Source organism: Grus americana, chromosome 1 (assembly GCF_028858705.1).
Source record: "Grus americana isolate bGruAme1 chromosome 1, bGruAme1.mat, whole genome shotgun sequence".
In the NCBI taxonomy this organism is placed as follows: Eukaryota; Metazoa; Chordata; class Aves; order Gruiformes; family Gruidae; genus Grus; species Grus americana.
In genome coordinates this window covers 148,351,942-148,373,260 of record NC_072852.1, presented here as the reverse complement: position 1 = coordinate 148,373,260, position 21,319 = coordinate 148,351,942, and the positions used below count along the sequence as shown (strand labels likewise).

Sequence of the window (21,319 nt, the reverse complement as noted above, 5' to 3'; positions counted from 1 at the left end):
CGCGCGGAGGGAGTCGGAGCCGGCGCCGCGCCGCGCAGCCCGCGGGGGGCGATGTGACCCGGGCAGCCGGGGTGCGGTGCGGTGCGGTGCGGTGCGGCGGGGGCAGGCGGGATCGGGGGGAGGAGGAGGGAGGGAGGGAGGGAGAGAGACTCAGACTCACTCAGACTCCAAGCCGGGGAAAGATGTGGCTGAAGCCCGAGGAGGTGCTGCTGAAAAACGCCCTTAAGCTGTGGGTCACGCAGAAGAGCAGCGGCTACTTCATCCTGCAGCGGCGTCGGGGCCACGGAGACGGCGGCGGCCGCTTCACGGGTACCTGGTGGCGCGGGGGGCTCGGTGGGGCGCCGGGCCGGGTCGGGCGGTGAATCCCCCTTGTCTCTGCTATGCCCCGCGGGAACTTGGCCGCGCCGGGGGGACCGGCCGGCGGGGCGGGAGGCGGGAGCGGCCTCTTTGTTCGGCCCGCAGCGGGGCCCCTCGCCGGCCCGGCTCGGTGCGGCACGGCTCGGTATGGCTCGGGGGATAGCGCGAAACGGAGACGGCCGGGGCGCGGGGCGGGCGAGGGGCGCCGCCGGCCGGGCCGCAGGGACAGCCCCGGTTCCCCCCGAGTTGCCTCGGGAGCAGCTTCGTGCTTCTGTAGCCTTGAGCACCGCTAAAGCCACTTTTCTTTTTATTTCCCCTTTCCCCCCTCCCGGTGGCTTGCTTAAACGTGACTAAGGACAAGCTCGGCCCCCGTAAGCCGCGATGCGGAGGAGCCGCACGGGTGCCCAGGGCCGGTGGAGTTGGCTGCGGGGAGCCGCCGGGGGTCGGGGGCGGCCCCGCTCCGCGCAGGGCTGGCTGCAGCCCTCGGAAGCCCGGGCGGGGACCGGGCGGAGGTCCCTGGGCTCGGCGGTGGGAGGCGGAGGGATGCCGGGGGGCTTCTGGGGGGACCCCGGCTGGGCTGAGCCCCCTGTGCCCCCCGCAGACCGGCCGCCACTTGCGCTGAGGCTCGTCGTCGTGTCCGCCCCCCCCGCCCCGTTTATATAATGGGGGTTGTATAAATACATACAGGACTTCTGACTTTTGGCCGATACATACGTTGAGGGGAGGGGGTTCTTAATTCGGTGTTGTGGAAAAGTGGATTCTGATTTATTTTTGCATTAATTATACTACGGCTTCTGTGGCTGTGGCTAAGGCACGTTGTGTCCATGTGGCTCTCTAGGTGCGCGTAGTGGAGGATATATATGAAGAACAAGGATCACGCTCTACCCTCGCAACAGTATAGATCTATGAATAACTCCAGCGAGAACATTGTGTTAGGCTGCGTTGACGTTGTATAGTAACCGAGTAAAGAATTTGGAGGAAACTTTTGGTTCAAAGACATGAATTCAAACAAACAAGCAATAATTTGCAGAAATAATAGAGTTTAACCGCGTAATTCTTACCTAAAAGCAGATGAGGCTGTTTAGTACCTTTTAAAAATCATAATTTTTACTGGTGGTTTGTATGTTTGAAAGAATAGGTATTTCAAAACCAATATTTTCTAGGCAGTTTAAGAAGCTACGTTATCAGCTTTGATATTTATTTTATTAAAACCTTTTGCTGCTGAACCATTGGCCCTTGCCAGTCAATAATACTTTCTGCATTTATTATTTTTTTTTTTTAATCGGAGCTTGTCCTAGCTGTGGAGTCATAAAGGAACACAAAACTTAATTGTGGCTTGGCGGATCCCATGTTATCAATGTATTACTAATGAAATGCTAGGTGTGATAAGGTTAATGGAAGTTTTGCCGTCAAGTTAAACAACTGTCTACCCTCATGTTTTTCCCTGCCTCCTGTGTAGAAGTCATAGGCTACTCTTTTGTGATTGTAAGGACGATGTGGATTAATTTTCAGAGTTAAAAATAGCTGTTTACAGCTGCTTGACTTAGGTCCAGGACAATCATGAGGTTCAGATCCACAAATGTTAACTCCTCGCGCCTGAGCTTTCCACGGCAGAAATTTGCAAGCTTAAACCAAACAAACTGCTTTTCTCTCTGGTTAAGTTTCAGGTGAATCATTTTGCTGAATCTACAGCGCACGGGCTTGTATAAATCTCTTTTGGCTGGCAAAGGAAAGCCATTCCTGTCTCAGACAATGTTTTCCAGGGGAAACTGTAAATTCTGACAGTCTCTTAAACCATTTGTAAATGTTTGTATTTAAAAGGCCTTAGAAATTAGAGTCCTATAAACAAAAAACAAGTGTGGGGGAACACTAAGCGAAGCTGGAGTTAGATGGATAGCTTAATTTTTCTTCATAGTTTTTACTTGGGACGAGTGAAATGGAGACCTGTGCTGAGAAACAGTTGGGCTTTGCTTTTGGTGCAAAGCTTACCTCCTGATTCTTCCTTTACGTGACTGTAGAGACACTTTATTAGTACCTGCCTTTTCCAAACTGACAGATACAAAGGGCACTTAGGGACTACTGTATTTCAGAGTATGGTCTACCTAGCCGTAGAGCCGTAAGTTAGAAGATTTTATTTGTTTTACTGGGGGAACAAAGCTTAAGTGAGAACAATATCCATATGTGTTTTCTTTTCCCTTTGGTAACTTGAGCCCTGGCCAACTGCAGTTAAATTTGATGGAAAGGTAGAAGTTTCAGCGATGTGAAGATCCTTTACGTGAAAGCAGGTGCCATGGTAAAAGAGAATCTCACAGCTCTGCAGGTGAGGAGGAGGAGGCTGCGTACCCTCAGGCTGTGTTAGACCCATGTGGGGTCAGCAGAACACAGCCCCCGGAAGACCAGATTTGATACGTAAAGAGTGCAGAGGGGGCAGTGGACCACACGTGACGTAATCCCCTTTAAACAGGGTGTGATGTCTGAGCTACCCTTGTGCGTGTTACTACAACATGGTGTTTTCACTGAGCGATGTGAGGACATCTGTTTTATGGCCCTATTCTCGTATTTACGTTTTTTTTTTTTTTTTCTTCTAGGACACTTCTCTCTCCTTACCAGGGCATTTTATCCATTATGTAAGAGTGAGATAGCACAGCTGGAGGGTATATTTTATGTGGATTTATTTCCCGAGGGGTGGACTAGAGAAGATCTCTCACAAAAAGCGCTTTTCTTCTGAATCTATGTTTCTTTCCTCGAGTATTGTATTTCAGTCAGACTCTGAGCAGATGTTTGTAAGAGGGAGACTGTATTTACTGCTGTTATTTAATTTGCATCCTAGGGCAGTTACCGAATGCACACTGGGCTTCCAAGTGGCGTGGGCACAAAAAATGATGGAGGCTGTGTTTAACTCTTCAGTACCTGACCGGTGTCATTCTGGTTTCTGTCTTCCCGAGGGATATGCTTTTCAAGTCAATGTTTAACTCGCGACTTGACCTGGCATCTCTACTTGAGACCTCTGTTGGATCAGAGACTTAGGAAGGAAATTGGTAATGTTTTAGAAATAATTTACAGAAATGGAATTACAGTTTTTTAACAAATAATTAATTTTAAAACTAATTTTAAGTTAGAGTTTCTTTTTCATTATTTAGCTCAGCAATTTCTGTTGGTTCTGTTGTTTTTTTGGTGTGTCCCTCCAACTGGAGACCTTTTCAGCTATCCCTACAAAAAGACTGGTGATGTAGCCATGATTAACAGGTCAAGGTTGGCTGGAGTTGGTACTTGCTGATATCTGTGGTACTGAGGTTACATATTAATGATAAGCTTGAGATGCCGTCAGTAGTCAAAAATATTGTCAAACCCCTCATGGTCGGATAGTGCAGGATGGTTTAGCCTGTAAGCGAATCACTACTTTCATTTTTATTAGGGGATGTTGAAAACTCCCGACACCTTTCTGTTTGATTAGATTGGTTTTGTGCATTTCGACAGCAAAACTGCTTGTTCTGGGAGGTGCTGGGAATGATTTTATCATGGGCACTGGACTGAGAAGTAGGCTTTCGCTCTTCCCAAGCAGCTAGCTTTGCAGTTGCTGTTTACACAGTACTTCCCATTGCACACTCTTAGTATATAAAAACCCACTTAAGATTCTTTTGAACACTTGTGAATTTTCCCTATTATAAATAAGGTTAAATAAAACTTGAAGATGAACTCATATTTCAAGCGGCTTTTTGTCTTCACTTGTTCAGATACAGTGCTGCTTTAACTTCCTGCTTGAAATAGATCAATAAAAAATTACGTTTGGTTCCTGTTTCACCCATGTTTTTAATTTAGTTATGATATTTCCCCCTACTATTCTTCCAGCCTCCATTTTCAGCTCAGGGCACTTTCCAAGCTGGATGTGGTCTTACATTGTTCGCAACTCGCCGAGGATGAACATTTTGAAAAGAAATTAATTTCTCCTTCAGCTCATACAAACCTTTACGGTTCACAACTTTAAATATAAGATAATACACTGGCAAAAAGAAGCATGTTATGTATATTAATCTCAACCTTATTATTCATTTAATAAAAATAAACGTGATAGGCATGATAAATACACTTCCTTGAGCTATATGCCAGCAATCGAAGTAAACTCCCATCTTAGGATTTTATGTTTTCTTTTAAATAAAATTATTGCAGGGTGATAGCTTTCAAACTGATCTATAGAGCACCTCATGGTTACGGATGGACATCTGAGTAGTTACATAAGAGCTCTCTTCCTTATTTTCCCCTTACCTGGATTTTAAGTTTTTTAACACATACAGAAAAATGGCTATTGATAAACTCTGTGTCCCCTTTTCTGGAAATTAAAACCCAACAGATCTTTTGCTGTTCTTTCATGCTTTCTGGTCCAAAGAATACTGTAATCATTGTAAACACATCACCTTTTAGTAGCACTGTGCATCTCCCAAGGTCTGGGTAAATAATTTCATAATAAAGTCTATTTCAAAGAAAGGCAGATCACAGAGGTTGAGGGTTCCCTCTGCTCAGATGGGGAATCTGTCTAGATTGCCCCTGTTCATTATACTGTAGCAGGAGAGGGTCAAAAATATGGAGGAGACTTGGATTTTTAGTAGAGAATGCAAATGGCTATGCCCGTAAACTCCTTTACCTTTTGGAGGGGTGAAAAGCAAAATGAGTAGCATATTAAAACATCTGTCCCAATACAGTCTTCAAAACAGCTTGCCTTAAGATACGTCCAAGATACCAAAACAAGTTACTGATAGATAAAGGCTCAATCTGACCTCTAATTTAAAAAAAAAAAAGCTTTTATTTTAAATGCAACGGATTGATGAGAGGAAGATGCCACAGTCATAATGTTAATAAAGGCTATTGCTAGTGCCCACTGTCTGTATTCATGGTTTTGTTTTCTTAAGGAAGAGCTCTCTGAAGCCTTGCACAAGGAGAGGGGGAAATCCAAATACTTTTCTGAAAGCTTGGACTCTTGTCAAAATGTTATTTAGCCTTGCCCGCAACTGGAATTCAGATCGGCAGGTTTTTTTCCTCTTTTTTTTTTTTTTTTTCCCTCCTTATTTTACTGTAACACTTTTTAAGGAAGATGCATGCTTATACGCTCTTTCCCAAGAGGATGGCTTCTCTGTCAGAGCATTTGGCCGAGAGACATGAGCTGGAAGGAGGGATGGGAGCGGGAGGGCCGTGCTCCTACCTGCAAAGCCGGGTACCCCCATTCCGGACCCCTGAGCTGTGCGTGCTGCTCTGGCTCCCTCTGCTTGCCTTTTTTTTGGAGGGGGGATTCCTGCTCCTGTGGCACAGCTGAGATGGGTGAGGCGAAATGCAGGTGCTCGTGTTGAAATGGTAGTGTTGTGTTAAATACTAGTAGTAAAGGTGAGGATATACCTGTGCGCGGAGAAGGATCAGGGTGGTGTCTGCTTAGAGACTGACCACCAGCCTGCACAACACTAATCCAGCAAACAGCTACCATGGCTTTTTATTTCCCTGTTGTGGAAGCCAGATGGCACAGAAAAAGGCAGGAAAATCAGGGAATGGTTTGGGTTGGAAGGGACCTCAAAGATCATCTAGTTCCAACCCCGCTGCCACGGGCAGGGACACCCTCCACTAGACCAGGTTGCCCAAAGCCCCATCCAACCTGGCCTTGAACACTTCCACAACCTCTCTGGGCAACCTGTTCCAGTGCCTCACCACCCTCACAGTAAAAAAAATCTTCCTTATAAAATAATTGAGCAAAGCTGTGGTAGCAGAGTTTTAAGTAATGCTAGATCAGTCTCTTCAGCGTTACTTACAGCACCCACCAAAAATGAGACTTTTACATTGCCCCAAGTAGTCCCATGTCCAGGTAATTTATGGGACTGCAGCAGCAGCAGCTTGTGTGTCCCACCTTCTTGTCCATTTTCAGGTGGAAAACAGTTTCAGGTATTTTGACTTGCAACGTGAGAATCGAAGCATTTGGTTCTGTGGCCTTCAGGGCTATAAAAATAGGCTTGGCCTGACCCGGGCCGGTGGCAGAGGACGGAGATAAGCAGCTGCGAGAGCCCTGCTGCCGCCTGGGGAAGCGGCCGTGGGGACGCAGCGGTGAGGAGAAACAAGCAGCACCCCAGGGCTGCGGCACCAATGGCAGAGCGGGGGCACGGCTCAGCTTACTTCTCTTTTCCCCGATGCGGCCTCTCCCTGCCGACGTGGTGGTCCGATGCCGGAGCAAGATCTCAGCATCACACCCAGGGGTATAGAGTCACGGGGACCACGGCACACCGACCTCCGCAGTGAAATGCCCAAACTCCCCTCGTTTCTCATGTCCAGCCTCCCCTGAGTGCTAGGATTGAGGAATAATGATTAAACAATTTGTTTCAATTCGTTTCTACGTGCCAGATTGAAAAAACAAACCCAACAAAACTCGATTTACCCAGTGGCAGTGTTTGGTCTGGCAAAACCCATGTTGGAAGTAATGTTAAGGCTTGAATGTTGGTATTTCCTCAGGTGAATAAATGCTCGGAGCATTAGTTCTTCGTGCTGAAATCTAATGTTGTCTATGCTTATCTTCAAGCGTGGTGAGCCCTTATCATTACAAAGGAAACACAGTCTTCCTACAGCCCTTGGAGGAGTCCTCCTTTATCCTTTATCTTACGTAGTTACCCAAATAAGTTCTGCAACTTATTTTTTGATGGGGGAAGAAATACTCTCTCATGGGTGCTGTATTGTATCAAAACCTGTTTATATAATTTTGCAGAATTTAGCAAAGACAGTGTGGCTGGTGTAAAGCCAAGACATTGAACCACTGTCATTAGTGGCCTTGCATAACTGACAGGGCTCTTGTCCAGGAAAAACACGGATTTTAGGGAGGCCTGAGTGAAAGTAACAACCTGTTAACCATCTGAGTTTTGAACTTTCAGAGAAATCAAATCAAAATGGTATGAAAGACCTAGAGACGTCCCCAAACATTTTTGCTGGGAGCCACCACTGGCCAGCAATAGCTTCGTACGCACTGTCCTGGGCTGTATCCCACCGTGGTGCAGCTCGAAAGCCTCCACCCTGGCCTGTAACACCCAGTGCCTGCGGGATGAGCGTCACGCTCCGGCTGGGCTCCGAGAGGTGAGGACGAAGACAGGACTGAGGTGGTCCTCAGGTGCATCTCAGCTCCAGGTCTCGCCTTGGGATGGGGTCACCAGTTAGGTAAGGCTCCTAGGTGGTGAGCTGGTGGAGGCCATGTGGGAGCCAGCTTTGTAACCCCTCCATCCCTCTCTCAGCTGGGACGTTGCTTCTCTGAAGAGCTTTGGAGATGCTGCACAGAGCCAGGCGAGCAAGACCTGCTATTTGTAGTGCCCCTTTGGCAGGCTGAGGTTGTGCAGGTTGATGGGCAAACCACCTTTCTGCTGCAGCTGGAGCACAGGGATGGTGTTGGGCTGGGGAACGGGGACATCCATGTGTCCCTCCCTGTCTTCTGCTGCCTGGTGGTGGGCTGTTCCTTCAACCAGATTGCTTGCCTCCTCTAGCGTGACTAATTGCTACTGCCAGGACTATTGTGAGACTCTAATTGTTTGCAAATCATTGCGAGATGAAGGAAACTAAGTGAAGAAGTGTAATTAGGATTCAGGGTTTGGAGTGCTTCTCTGCCTCAAAGAGCTGAGATTAATTCTGCTTTATTGAAGCTGTTGGTTCAATTTCACTGTCCTAAAAAAAACCCAACTTTATTTTTATGATCATCTGAATTGTTTGATTTGCTTTTTTCTCCCAATTTGCGTGCCTGAACAGCTCAGAGTGCCTCTTGCTGCTATTAACTCTCCTTGTGAAACTGCATCCGCTGGGAAGCAACCTGTACCGTTAGCTCCTTCCACTTCCCGGGAAGAGCTTTCTCCTTTCGGGTAAAGTATTCGTTTTGTCAGGCTGCTGGTTTTGCTCTCTGGGCTTGTTTTTCTTTCAGCGCCCAGCTTTCTGGTGGAGGAGCAGAAGTAGCGAGCAGCAGTGAAAAGCAGCAGTGAGCTCCCGAGGAGGAATTGAGAGGCATGCTTTACGCTTTGTGGCTTTGTACTGGAGCGGGAGCCTGGCAGGATGCTGGGCTGCGGCTGTAATCATAAATCCCTCAATTTGGTGGCTTTGTCGTATAAAAATAACCTAGTCTGATTGAAAAAAAAAAAAAAGGGGGATGAGTATTTAAAACGGGGCTTTGGCATGATACAGGTGAGCGTAACTGCCGAGCAGCCGCGGAGCAGAGCCGTCCCTGCAGGCCCTGGAGACGGCGTGGTCCCACCGCTTTTCCGACCTTCAGAAGTGCCAGGTGCCCGTGGCCAAGAGCAGCCTCTGCTTTGGAGGAGCTGAGCATCTTGGCAAATTGGTTTGGGTCCAGGTACTGTTGTGGGGTCCTCTGCCTGTTTTCTTGGAAGGGCTGGATTTGGCAGGTCTTGTTGCACATCTGTCCAGCTGTGCTGAGTTTCAGGTGCAGTGGAAACCTCAGATCTCTTTTTTCTTCCCCAAATAGACCCAGGAGAAGTGGAAAGGCAGTTTTCTCCCTGCCTCAAATTTCTGCAGTAGTCGGTCTGCTTGTACAGCGGCTGAAGCTGCTCCTCAGGATGCTGGAGGCGCAGGTTGGACTCTGGTCTTCTCTGTGACCCCTTTGGTTTTGGAAGAACGGGTGTAAGCGCTTGATTTGAGAGCGTCAGGGCTGTGGCACATGGATGGGAAGAGGTACCTTCCCTCCTTGTGCCTCGCATCCGGCCCGCTGCTCCCCAGCTTTAAAAAGTGCTGTCAGAATTTCTTACCAGCTAATTGCAGATACCAGATGTATTGCTTCTTTGAACTGCATTGACATTCACTCCCCGCTTTGTAATGAATTTATGAGTTTGCCTTAAACAAACGATCTTGGCTGTGGGGACCAGATGTCTTATTTAAAATCAAAGTAAAACTGTAAGGATAATGTTGCTCAGTATTGCGGTACTGCAGGCTTCCTCGTCACTTAGCCTTAGATTTAACTCTGCTTCCCCAACACCCCCTCCAAAAAAAAAAAAAAAAAAAAAGCAGTAGCAGCTTTGGCCTTTTGCCTTTTTGTTTTATTTTGTGAGGATTTTATTAATTTATAGGTCCCAGCCTCCTAGGTGGTCAGTCCAAGTCCCTCTGGCTTGCAGCATGGCTTAGCTGCTGAATTGACCACCCCGTTTATGGGAAGGCGTTTGAGTAGTTCTGAAAAAATTCCCTTCTAAGGCCTTTGAAATATGATGGAGGTAGGCAGAAATCATCTTGCTCTATGTAGAGGGTGCCTTAATTCATGTGCTGTTAAGCTGGGCCTTAGTGCCTTGGACTGCCTCTTGAGTATTGTCCTAAAAGATGGAAATACTAGGTTTTCAGTTCCAGTTTTTAGTTTGAGTTCTGCTTTAATCACCCTCTGCTCAGTGTCTCAGAAGTTTAAAAGAATTTTTGAAGTACCACGTGGATAATTAACACCGATCGGGAAAGGAGCCTGCATTCTTTAGTTTGAAAGATATGATATGGTTAGTAGAAATTGGTGTTAGATTAACTTACTGTAAACATGTTCCTTTTCCTAGATTAGTTACGAGCATGACGCAGGGTAACTTGTAATGGGATCTTTTCTCTTTCTGGGGGCATATCGGGAGCCGTGTGTTTAAAGATGAAGAGTGGTAAGCTCGTGATGGTTCATTTGAGAACACGATCATTATAAAATATGCTTGACTTTTGTCTTCTGTGAAGAACTGCTCAACAAGTTCATTGTGTGTGATGTCCTGTTTGCGTCCCATTTGGTTACAGATTGACCTCTGTAAAAGGGAAACACTCCCTACCTGTTGCAGAATTCAAAACAGTTCCTTGCTTATTTTTATACTCGAATTTATTTGTGGTATTGTATCCATAATACACATGTGCATTTGATAAAAAAAACCCAGTTTACAATTAGAAATACACCACCTTTGTTTTACTTTGAGATATTCCAATTTCCAGTATTGAAGCAATAAAATATGCACAAAAGCAGATGTTTCAGTGAAGCAAAAACTACCAAGTAAGGTGTGGGATTTGTTTTACAGACTTAATTCTGAAAAAAAGACAGATAGATGTTCCCTCTACCTGAAATCAACCTTACAGCTGAAGTAATCAGATTTATTGAGGAGAAGCGTATAATTTCAGTAGAAGTGTGTCCTTTTCCACCTCTTCTGTCCTCTTCTCCGTATTTGTCAGAAGTATACGTTACACCTGAAACTTGCATGTGAATTTTAGCCTGGGAATATTTTTTTCTGCATGAAGAAACTTGTACCTTTTGAGGAACCTGCGACGTTCTGTCAGCTGTCTTTAGCAGAAGGCTTTGCAAAGCCACATTTGCCACGTTCCTTAGTGCAGTTATTGTACAGTTAACTGCTTTCCTGAAATAACTTCTGCATCTCGGGAGGTCAAAAAGTGGACGAGGAGTTGGCGGGGTGGCTTGTTAAAGGGAAAGAGTACTCTGGATTTTAAGTTCCTCCCAAAAATCTTGTCCCACACAGAGTAAAAAAAAAAAAACAACAAACCAAAACCCCCAAACAATGAGAATTTTGGGAAGGAAACCAGTGTAGCAGTTCTCTCTTTTCACCCTCTGTTTCTCTTTCCTTTTATTTTTTTGCCTGTCTGGTAGGTATAAATGGTTTCACTGTTGCCTGTAACAGGGAAGAGGTCTGCGGCATCCGAACTGAAGGCACGCTAATGCGGCAGCATGTGAGGCAGAGACCCTTGATGTAATTTATATGTACCTGTGAGCCAGAGACCCTTGTGTTTTATAAACAGACCTTATTTTATGAGAGATCCTTCTGTGGAACAAGCTGTTAGGATATTTTATTAGAAAGGTGCTTGCTCACAAGCTAGGTATTTTTCAAAGCACGTTTCAAAATCAGTTTACTGTGTAAAGTTTCTTGTCTATTTGTTTGTTCAGGGATTCTTAGGTGGTTTATTTTTCGATGCCTCACTGAGAAGCGTAACACAAGTGTTACGATTCGAAAGTTACCCCAAATGAGTATGAGGCAACTCACACTGGAAAAATTTTGCCTCTAGTTTTGGTAATTTTCATGCTACTTCAGTTTCAACTAAATCATCGTATTAGGCCTGGGTGTATTTATTAGGGTTGAACCCTTTCCATGCTCCAGCAAATGCACTCTTACTAATTCCCTTTCCCCCCATCTTTTCTTCTGTCAGTCTCTCCTTTATTTTTCGGCACTTAAGCATCAACTTTGTGTGCAGTGGAACCTCTGCAGAAGTACAGGTGCCAAACCACAGTCACAGGGCCCTGCCCAACGAGCTTGCTGCTCTCTTTGACATCCTTGGCTTTAGCGGTACTCGCCTTTATTCTCACCACCCCCCCGCAATGTCCTTATGTCCCTTCTGGAGCGACCCCACCGCAAGCACTCCCCCCCCCGCCCCCGGCAGAGGACAGGATGGGACCCCCATCAGCCGCAGCGTTGGCTCTGGGTGATGGAGGCGTGGGGTGCAGCACCCTTGTGAAGCCCTCGCAGGGAGTCCCCACGCACATCCAGGATGCTCGGGCTTTATTCTGGCAGGTATCCTGATCCCCACGCTCTTTTTTTTTTTTTTTCCCCCCCTTCTCTTTGATTCTTAGTTCTGGCTCCTCTTTGTTGCCCTTAGTTAATATTTTAGCCATGAGTAGTTTAGACAAGGGAGATGATTTTTTTTCCACGCATAGTTGAAGGAGGAAACTTTTTCTTTTCAATAGTTGGTAGGCAAAATGGAAATTGTAAGCAGAAGTAAACAGTGAGAAGAGGAATTGGTTTTTCTGGTCAGTTATTCAGGAACAGAAAAAGGAATTAATTTTTGCACAGGCTAAGAAGTAAAAATAAAATTTTACAGCTACTTCTGTGCTTTCATGCGTTTTTTCATGATTTCTGAAAAAAAAAGTATTTCACAAATCAGATGTTCATTAAGTGTTCTCTTGGGATTTTGGTAGCACCTACTGTTAGCTGACTTCTTTCCATGACTTTAGTGAAATGAAAAAGAAATCCTTCTCCTTGATCTAACATCAGGGGAAAACTTGCACAGCACTTCATAAGTTTCTTCTTTTTCTTTCTTGTAATGTCTCAAGTCTTTTGAAATTTGAAAGTTAAACCCTACTATTGTTCTCTGCATCATTTGATGCTATCTCACTGGCTTTAATCCAGCTGTTTTGAAGACCCGCACACTGAAGTTGACGCTCTGTTTCCTGTGAGCATGGATAATTTGCTACCTTTTATACTTGGATCAGTTTTTTGTCTTTTTCTTGTAGTTACAGGACAGCGTTTAGCATTTTCTGTTATTATACGTGTTACTGGTCTCCAAATTCAGGTCTTCATTTTAAATAAATGGGTGTAATATCCTGACATAAGCAAACTGGAAGCAAACTGGTGCCAAATAATATCTCACCGTACAGTTTTAAAACATATTGTGTCCAACTTCTGCTTGGCTTTGAAAGCATCATCAACCGTGTGGGTGAACACAAGGAGGAAGTAGTTGATGTAATTTTCTTCACTCTTGGAAGGTTTTTGATGCTGTTCCATGTGAGCTTCTTACACCTCCGAGACCAGAAAGTGGTTACACTGCTGCTTTGTTGTGCCATATTAAAATTAATTAGCCGTGGTTTGTTGTCCAAGTGAGAAGGCATTTCAGATGAGGACTTTGTAGGTCTCATTTTATTGTTTCCATTAATCACTTAGGTGATGGACTGGAGAATGCAATTATAAAAACTGCACGTGGTGCCCAGGGCTGGCAGAACTTTTGGAGGCTGAGAATAGTTCCTTTTATGTTGGATTAATGGTGAAGGAACAAAAATACAACTGTAAATACGGCATTTAGGTTGGGAAAATTAAATGTGCAAAGGGAAAATGTAGTATTGCAGAATGGTAAAGCCATTCCTTGCTGTCTGCCATCCCTCTCTGTAGGAGGATGTGTCTCTGCAGGATGTGTATGGTATAGGGGAACTGAATATAAAGCTGCTCCTGAATTGCTGTTCATAGGTGCCGTAAACCAATTTGGAGTTACTTTAATAAGCCAGCTTGCAAGTCATGGCATTTGAATAGCTTTTTCATGCAGAGTTTGGTTCTGCCTGCCGGAGGAGGGGTGGAGGGAAAGGCCAGCAACTCCAGCTGCCCCCCAGACTGGAAAGTCTTTTGGGGGGACAGCAGTCGCACCAGCTCCAGACTTGAGTTTGCCTGTATTTATGTCAAGTGCCGATTTACAGTGGGATACTGCTGCAAGCTTTCTTGGATGCTTTGGTGTGTACGCAAGATGCAGGAGGTGATTTTCCACTCTTCTTACAGCTGAGACCTTACTGGTAGTGAGCATCGTGTCCAGTTTGGAGTGTCACGCTTGAAGATAAGGTGTAGAGAGTCCAGTTTAAGCTCAAGAACAATGAGCTGTTTGAAAAATATGACCCATAAGGATGAGATGAGGCAACTGGGGTTTCTTTAGAAAAAGAGAAATCATCAAAGGATGGGCAACTGTGATGGTACTTTTTCAGTATGTCAGACATTAACATCAGAAGTGCCTGTGGCCAATTACTCTCTGCATTCCAGGGAGCCGGATTAATTTCCAGCAAGAAAATTTTTGATTGTGGTGGTTGGCTTGTTTGTTTGGGGTTTTTTTTGGGTTTTTTGTTTTTTTCTGTAAGAATCCGTAATCAAAATAGTGGAAGGGGCTAGCTGGGAAAGTTGTTGCATCTTGATTGTGGGAGGTTTTGAAGAACAGGTTAGACAAACACCACGTATGGCAGAGGTGTATTTATCCAGCTTCAGAGCGGGGCTGGAATGGTAACTTCCCGAGGTGCCCTCAGGTCTCTCCACTTCAATTCTGTGATTATATACATATATATGAGGCAAAATGGGAAACACAAAGAACTCGATGTGCTTTTGATCTTCTGATCTGGTTTGCCTTTCACACTTTGAGCATCTGTAAATTGCAGCATAAAATAGGGGAAGAATTGTTATCCTTACGTTCTGTATTCTGATTTTACAGCTTTAGGTGTGAAAAGACTTGCAGGCTGCAGAACTGAAAGTTGGTGCTAATTTTCTTCCCCCCCCCCCCCTTTTTCTTTGCAGGTCGCTTAGTGGGTGCCCTGGATGCCGTGTTAGACTCTAACGCACGCGTTGCTCCATTTCGAATTTTACTCCAAGTTCCAGGCTCACAGGTTTACTCTGCCATTGCATGTGGTGAGTTATTGAACGGATCAGAAGTTTACTGGGCCGTAGCTATTGGTGAGTCACAGATGAAAAACCCCAAACCGATTCTGAGCATGGTCAGTGTCTGCATGTCCAAGAAGCTCAAGGTAACCCCAGCTAGTCATGTGTGCGTGGAAAGCTATTGCCTATAGCTTTTTTAACAATCAAATTAATCTCTGGTTAAAATCCCAGGTAGGAATTACAAAAAAGTGTTAACTAGGAACATTAAGTTTCTATAGAAAGCTTGTTTAGCTGAGGGTGTTTTGCATTAATTTTCTGTCTTATGCTAAGTAGTGTGGTTCTGTTCATATGCATATCTTTTCCCACAGAAGTAATAGTTCCTTACAGCAAGAAGCTACTTAGTCTAGGCTTTCACCAGTCCAGTATTTTGCTTGTTGACTATGAAATGTCTTGTCACACTTGGCTATTATGAAATACAACTGGCACATTTGGAAGATGCTGCATGATTTAGGAGGTAAAGTTGTCAGAGGGGGAATGTCTAATTGCCTGGTCTGTTGTGCACTAATCCCTTCTGCGGTGTTTCTGCAACCTCTGAAGGTCGAGCTCATCTTCAGGAAAGCATTATCAATGTGAATTGCAGCAACCTTGCCATGGCTCAGTAACGGCCATCTGAACGCGCTTGTTGCATTCATCCTGTTCTTGCTTGGCCATTCTTTCTGCAGGGCTGTTCTCATCCCTTCTGCTCTGGTCTATAAAACCCTAGCATTCAAATTTACAGCAGATTTTCCTTTGGAAATGGTTCAAAGCTGTGTCAGGGGAGGTTCAGACTTGATATTAGGAAGCATTTCTTTACTGAGAGGGTGGTCAGACCCTGGAACAGGCTTCCTAGAGAGGTGCTTGATGCTCCAAGCCTGTCAGTGTTTAAGAAGCATTTGGCCAATGCCCTTAATAACATGCTTTAACTTCTTCTGGTCAGTCCTGAAGTGGTCAGGCAGTTGGATGAGATGATGGACTAGTCCTGTCGTCCTCTCCTCTCCTCTTCCTCTCCTCTTCCTCTCCTCTTCCTCTCCTCTTCCTCTCCTCTTCCTCTCCTTCCTCTCCTTCCTCTGCTTCCTTTTCCTTTCCTATATGGATCAAGCCATGAAGTAGTTAGCTAATATAAGTTTTGACATGTTGTTGATGGTGTTTGACACAGTAGTCCTTTAAATGGAAGGGGTGCTCTGTATATTTGCGCCCTTCCTCTGGACAAGCTCATTCAGCATTTCTTCCTTGGCTCAGCAGAGACCCTTCTGTATGTTCCCCATTAATACTGGAAATTTTTCCCTGTGCCAGATGTGTGTGAAGAAGCTTGCGTAAAGTCTATTTGTGCTGGTTTTGTTGTGGCTAGGTTTTCCTGGTTTTGCAATTGCTCTATGCTTTATATCCCTAGCCCCATCCTTTTTATATTTAAATAATGCCATCTTATGGAGAAATTTAAGAGCTTCATGCTGTTACAGTTCTCTCATGAAGCCAGGTAGTTTTCACTGGAAGAGGAAGCTCAGTTTTGCTGTCATGGGCTTCTTGGTCATTTGAATATAAGTAATACTCCTTTCTGGGGCTGATTCTTGCCCTTGCCAACTCTTATTCCCACAGTTTTGGGGTTTTTTTGTTTGGTTGTTGGGTTTTTTTTAATATATTAAAGAAACTACAAATCAAAAACTTGCCTGGTTGAAATGGTTAAGGATTTTGCTGAGATAAACTTACTTGATTAATGTTTTCTAGAATTCTCTTTGGCTCTTCTGAATGAATGCTCAGCCCAGAAAAAATGAGATTATAGTAACAGAGTGGAAAGCGGAGGGCTCTGTTTTGTATGCCGCACGGGTAGGACATCCGCGCTTGCCAGAGCTGCACAGAAATGAAGAGCCACGGTAGCAGAAGTTGTTTCTGAACAATATCTCTGCTGTGAAACCCTGACGCGAGTGTCCTGGGGAGAGCCGGCACTGGCAGTAGGAGTCAGAGGAACAGCATCGCCCAACCCTTTTCTTAGAAAGCTGGAGGACTTTCCCCGCGCAGAAGTGGCCGTAGCTGCTTGCCCAGCTCTGCCCGGTCTGAGCGAGGTGCTTCGTGCAAACGTGGCATTGAGAGTTTCGTTACTGGATTTGGAAGGAGCAGCCAGTCAAATTAAGTTAGGGTTCCTGCTGTATAGCGAGGACAAGGAGCAGCTCCAGGAGCTCCGTCCAGTCTCCTGGTATAACTTCATTAGGGATAGCCATCATGTCATTAGGCAGTTAATTAACATGACATTTTTTAATTGTGCGTTGGCAGTCCTCTGTTCCAGGAGCTGCAGGTTTAAATGATGATATATGCGTGACAGTCGTATCTGTGTTACAGACTTTTGCAAATCTCCAAGGGCTGCTAGGAAGTCTGATCCCTGCCCAGAAATGGCTGTTCTGGCAGAGATGTTTTAATCCAGATGGTTAATCATGTTACACCAGTACAGAAAAAAAAAAAAGGGAAAAAAAAAAAGGGGGGGGAAAAAAAAGGGGAAAAAAAAAAGCCTAACGTCAGCCCTAGTGCAGAGCCACTTAGGACTTTCCTTTCAGAAAACTTGTGGGCAAAACCCCAAGTCACGGTTAAGTGAAGCAGTTTGTGGGAGAGGGAGAGCAAAAGGGTTTGGGGAGAAGTGGGTTTAAAGAAAAGATTATGAAGTGTGAGGCTGTGGTTAGACTAAATATACATTTGGCACAGGCACATAAAGGTGGTGGGTAAAAGGTGGAATAAAATGCTGTGCAGAGCATCGACACAAGAAGAGGGATACGAAAGAGTTTGGCAGTGCTTGGGTCAAATCACAGGATGACTTTAAGTCATGAAATCGAAATTAGAAATAAAGAAGGGACCCAAAAAGCTGAGGAGCTGGCCTGACCAAATGAAAGGGGCAAAGAGATCTTTCAGTATTTGAGCAGGATCCCTGGAGATATCTAGAGGCAGGCAGGGAAGACTGCAGTAGCTCCCGTGGGAGATGGCCACTGCCCGAGCCCAGGCTCAAAGCAGTCCCAGCCACGTGGATGCTGCTGGGAAAGGCGTCTTGCTCGTGGCTTATTTCACAAGAGGCAGCCCGCCAGCTCTTCCGTACAGTTGGTGTCTTTTGGGTTGTTCAGAAATAAAAATTCAACTCGGTATTTGCTTTTGCACAGCCATTTCCATATAAAATGATTGCATTTGTGGTGTTCTTAACCATTGATACAATTTCTTTTCTTTACCTAAAGGGTGTTTAAATGTCTCTTCTTTTGGGGTTTTTTTTGTTGTTTTTTATTTAACCTTGATTAATGATATTTATGAAGTTCCATCACAAGACCTTCCTGTCAAGGAAGTTAAAGCTTGGAAAGTTTCCCTGCCAGTTGGCATTCTGCATGGAAAACAGAGCAAAGTGGAAAATCCTTAGCTGAATTTATCATTTTTTTTTTTGTTGTGAGGCAACATGATGCATCTCTAACGTACACACAAATCAAATCTTGAGATAATGGGTCTTCTATTTGAGATTCATTTTATTATTATATTTATCTGTGATTTGTATGTCTTTTACATCCAACTACTTCTCTCCGCAAGGTATTAAGAAAGCAACTTTTTCTGCCTTTACTTTTTTGCCTATAACGTTTAATCCCTGAGCAGTAAGATCTGGAGGGGACAGATTTTCCCCCGATCGCCCTGTATGTTGCCCGTCTTGCTCTGATTTTTCTGTCATCGTGTGATGCGGCGACAGTTCAGTTTCAAGCAGAAACAGCCAAAGCAAATAGGTGACTGAAATATTATTTCTGGAGTTAGGGTGAACGCATTACATTTGAAACAACAGCAAAACTCTCAAATATATCTTTAGAGAAGGAAGTCTTAAAGATTTGAAAATCTGTATTTGTGAAAGATTTTTTGCTCGCTCTATTTCTTCCCCAAACTGCAGAAATGTGCTCTTGTAGACCTTGTAGGTGTTTCTGAACCAAACTCTTTTATTTTTAGGTACTTTAATTATTATAGAGAGCTTTTCAAATAGGATGCAGATTGCAACCATGTATATTCCTCTCAAAGGCTGTGTCTGTGTGTCTGTGTGTATGCATGTGCGTACCGAGGGAGGGAGAAGGGAAGATCAGGGACTTTTTGGGAACAGGATATAAATCAAGCGTTTCCAGTGGCCACTTAAGGAACATCATGTCAAAATAAGCTGCAGTCCAGCAGCTCAGGATGAAGTTTTGCTGTTTTTTTCTGCTTTGACTTTTAATGCAGCATTTGCTGGCTGAGAGTGTTTGAGAAGATAAAACTAAAAGCACTAAAACTAATTCTCTAAAACAATGAGGTTTTTGTTTTTCTCTAACTATACTGCTACGAATGAGACCTTTTTGACCTGTTTGCTACCAAGAATTTTGAGGTCGAAAGTTCAGTTTCTCATAATGAATTTATGAAATAGTGCATTTTATTACTTTTTTTCTTCCTTTCAATTTTATTTGGTAGGATGCATTTCAATACACTATTTTTTGCTTTTCTAGGTGCCACTGCAGAGGAGATAAACCAGCACTGGGAATGGCTGGAACAAAATTTGCTCCATACTTTGTCTGTGTTTGACAATAAAGAAGATATTGTTAATTTTGTCAAAGGGAAAGTGAAGGTAAGGAAACTGTCTTACTTTCACCCTTCCCTGCCCGATTACATGTGGTTTATTAGAAATAATGTCATGAAGTTGTCAATCATATTTGGTTTTGGCCATCTGAACGTTATATATTGGTTTTCTGTGTGGCACTTGCACCTGGTGGCCAGCATTTGTGCATCTTTACTTACATTTCCTTGGAATCATCTCAAAACCGAAGTATCTAATTTCATCTTTATCCCACCCATGTCTTTCCAGCTTCACTGTTCTTCTCTTCCCTGTGATGTCCAGCTGAGCTTTCTTCAGCATCTACTTTCAGTTCCTCCGCCTCCAAAACATTACGTTAAATACCTTCCCTTCCTATATATCACCTTTTCCTCCTTACTATGTTTCTCCTCCTCTGTCCTGTGTTTTTCCTGGCTTTATCCCATCGGTTTCTTCTGCCTGTTTCTGCCCATTTCCATACTCGTGTCCCTCTTGATGGGGCTCAGAGGTGTCAGCAGGTGATAGCCACCGTGCCCAAATCTGCTGGCAGCACGCCTGTGCGGACGACGGCGCAGTCCCTGCGGCACAGGGACAGGGGACAAGGCTCTTGTGCAACATCACCTGCGTCGTAAGGGTCTGGCACGGAAACCGCCGGTGGCTTTGCAGGGTGCAGTGGAGCTGCTGGCTGGCCACAGGGTTGCAGAAATGAGCATCCTTTTGGAAGGCTAGAGAATTTTGCAAGTAAGGGAGTTTGGTGACTGAAGACCAGATTTAAAATAATAGCCTGGCGTCCTGAGCTCTGTTTCTAGTAAAATACGTGCCCCAAGAGGAGTTTGGTGATGGCTGGCAGGGGTGCGGGTCTGCTGGTGACTACTGTACCGCAGGTCCTGCTGCAAGCTTTTCCTTGCTAAGAGTTTTAGTGAGGTGCTCTTTCCCCCGTACCTCCTTTTTCGGTCTGGAAAATTTGTAGGGACATGTTTTTGGTGGATTTCAACCCTGCTGCTGTGATCTCAGTGGGCTCTGAAGTTGGGGAAGAAGGGGACGGAGAGGCAAAAGATCACCATGCAAATCTTGGGTTTTATCCTGCTTTCTTAAAAAAACAACTTTGTCTAAGTGCACTGAAAAGTTCAAATAAAATTAATCTCTCCTGATGACGCTGTGGCAGCCTGTTACCATACACGGCACATATTTAGAATTCTTCAGGTTTCATTAGTTAATGTTAAGTCCAGGTTTTGGACCCTCTCGCCTCTGCTGTAGATTTTTGGCATCTTAGGACTGTTGGGTAATTGCAAATTATACCAGGTGCTGTAACATACAGATTATTTGTCTGAACGGTGCAATACATAAACTTCACTCCTTTGTTGTAATACCACTATTAAAATTCTCAACATTTAATTATATTTACATAGATGTTCTTGAAACTACGTTTTTAATGGTTCCAAACGTGTTACAAGTTACTGACACATCTCGCTACATTGCCTCTTCCTAGGAAAATAGTACTGGTCATTATACACAATTGTTACTCTACCTTTGCTCTGTATACACCAAATAACAGCAATCATGAGCTGTAGTGAAACTGTCAATCTATGGTTCTGCCAGACTCATTGAAAAAATAATAATAATAAAAGTCCCCTGAAGTTTTGATTTGGAAGCATTCAAAATGTATGAGAGATGCAAACACCACAGAAATTTCTCCATGTGTGAAAATTGCAAATCAACTTGAATTTCTTTGTAAGAAAGGGTTGCATTATTAAAATTTGGATGGCTAGCTTGTAGCAACTTGCTTGAGTATGAATGCTGGAGCTTTATCCTGATATATTATCTCATTATGGACTCAGGCGCTGATTGCGGAGGAAACGAGCAGCAAGCTCGCCGAGCAGGAGGAAGACCCCGAGAAGTTCCGAGAAGCCCTGGTGAAATTTGAATCCAGATTTAATTTTCCTGAAGCCGAGAAGTTGATCACCTATTATTCCTGTTGCTGTTGGAAAGGAAAGGTTCCTCGGCAAGGCTGGCTTTATTTGAGCATCAATCATCTCTGTTTTTATTCCTTCTTCCTGGGCAAAGAATGTAAGTGCAAATGCGTAAGAAGCCCAACTCTGGGGAGAGATGTAAATATAACTAGTTTTAAAAGCGAGAATAGCTAGAATTCTTATGAAAAGCCCACTTCGCCTCTGAAGTTTAGTTTCTGAGTTTTTTGTTGTTCAGCTGAAAGATCCTGTTTAGTTTTCATGTCAGC

General features: G+C 44.4%; 1 protein-coding gene across 2 annotated transcripts in view; it reads left to right on the top strand.

The window, feature by feature from the left end:
* The first annotated feature begins 155 nt into the window (after positions 1 to 155).
* Positions 156 to 21,319, top strand: part of TBC1D8 (TBC1 domain family member 8) — a 51,449-nt gene continuing 30,285 nt past the window's right edge. The window contains exons 1-4 of one of the 2 annotated variants that reach the window (XM_054813728.1): positions 156 to 309; positions 14,409 to 14,519; positions 19,001 to 19,119; positions 20,922 to 21,150. In XM_054813728.1, the coding sequence (XP_054669703.1) occupies positions 183 to 309; positions 14,409 to 14,519; positions 19,001 to 19,119; positions 20,922 to 21,150 (586 nt within the window). In that variant the 5' untranslated portion in view covers positions 156 to 182. Of the gene's footprint in view, positions 310 to 14,408; positions 14,565 to 19,000; positions 19,120 to 20,921; positions 21,151 to 21,319 lie in introns of both variants that reach the window. The other variant, XM_054813719.1, reaches the window with a different exon arrangement.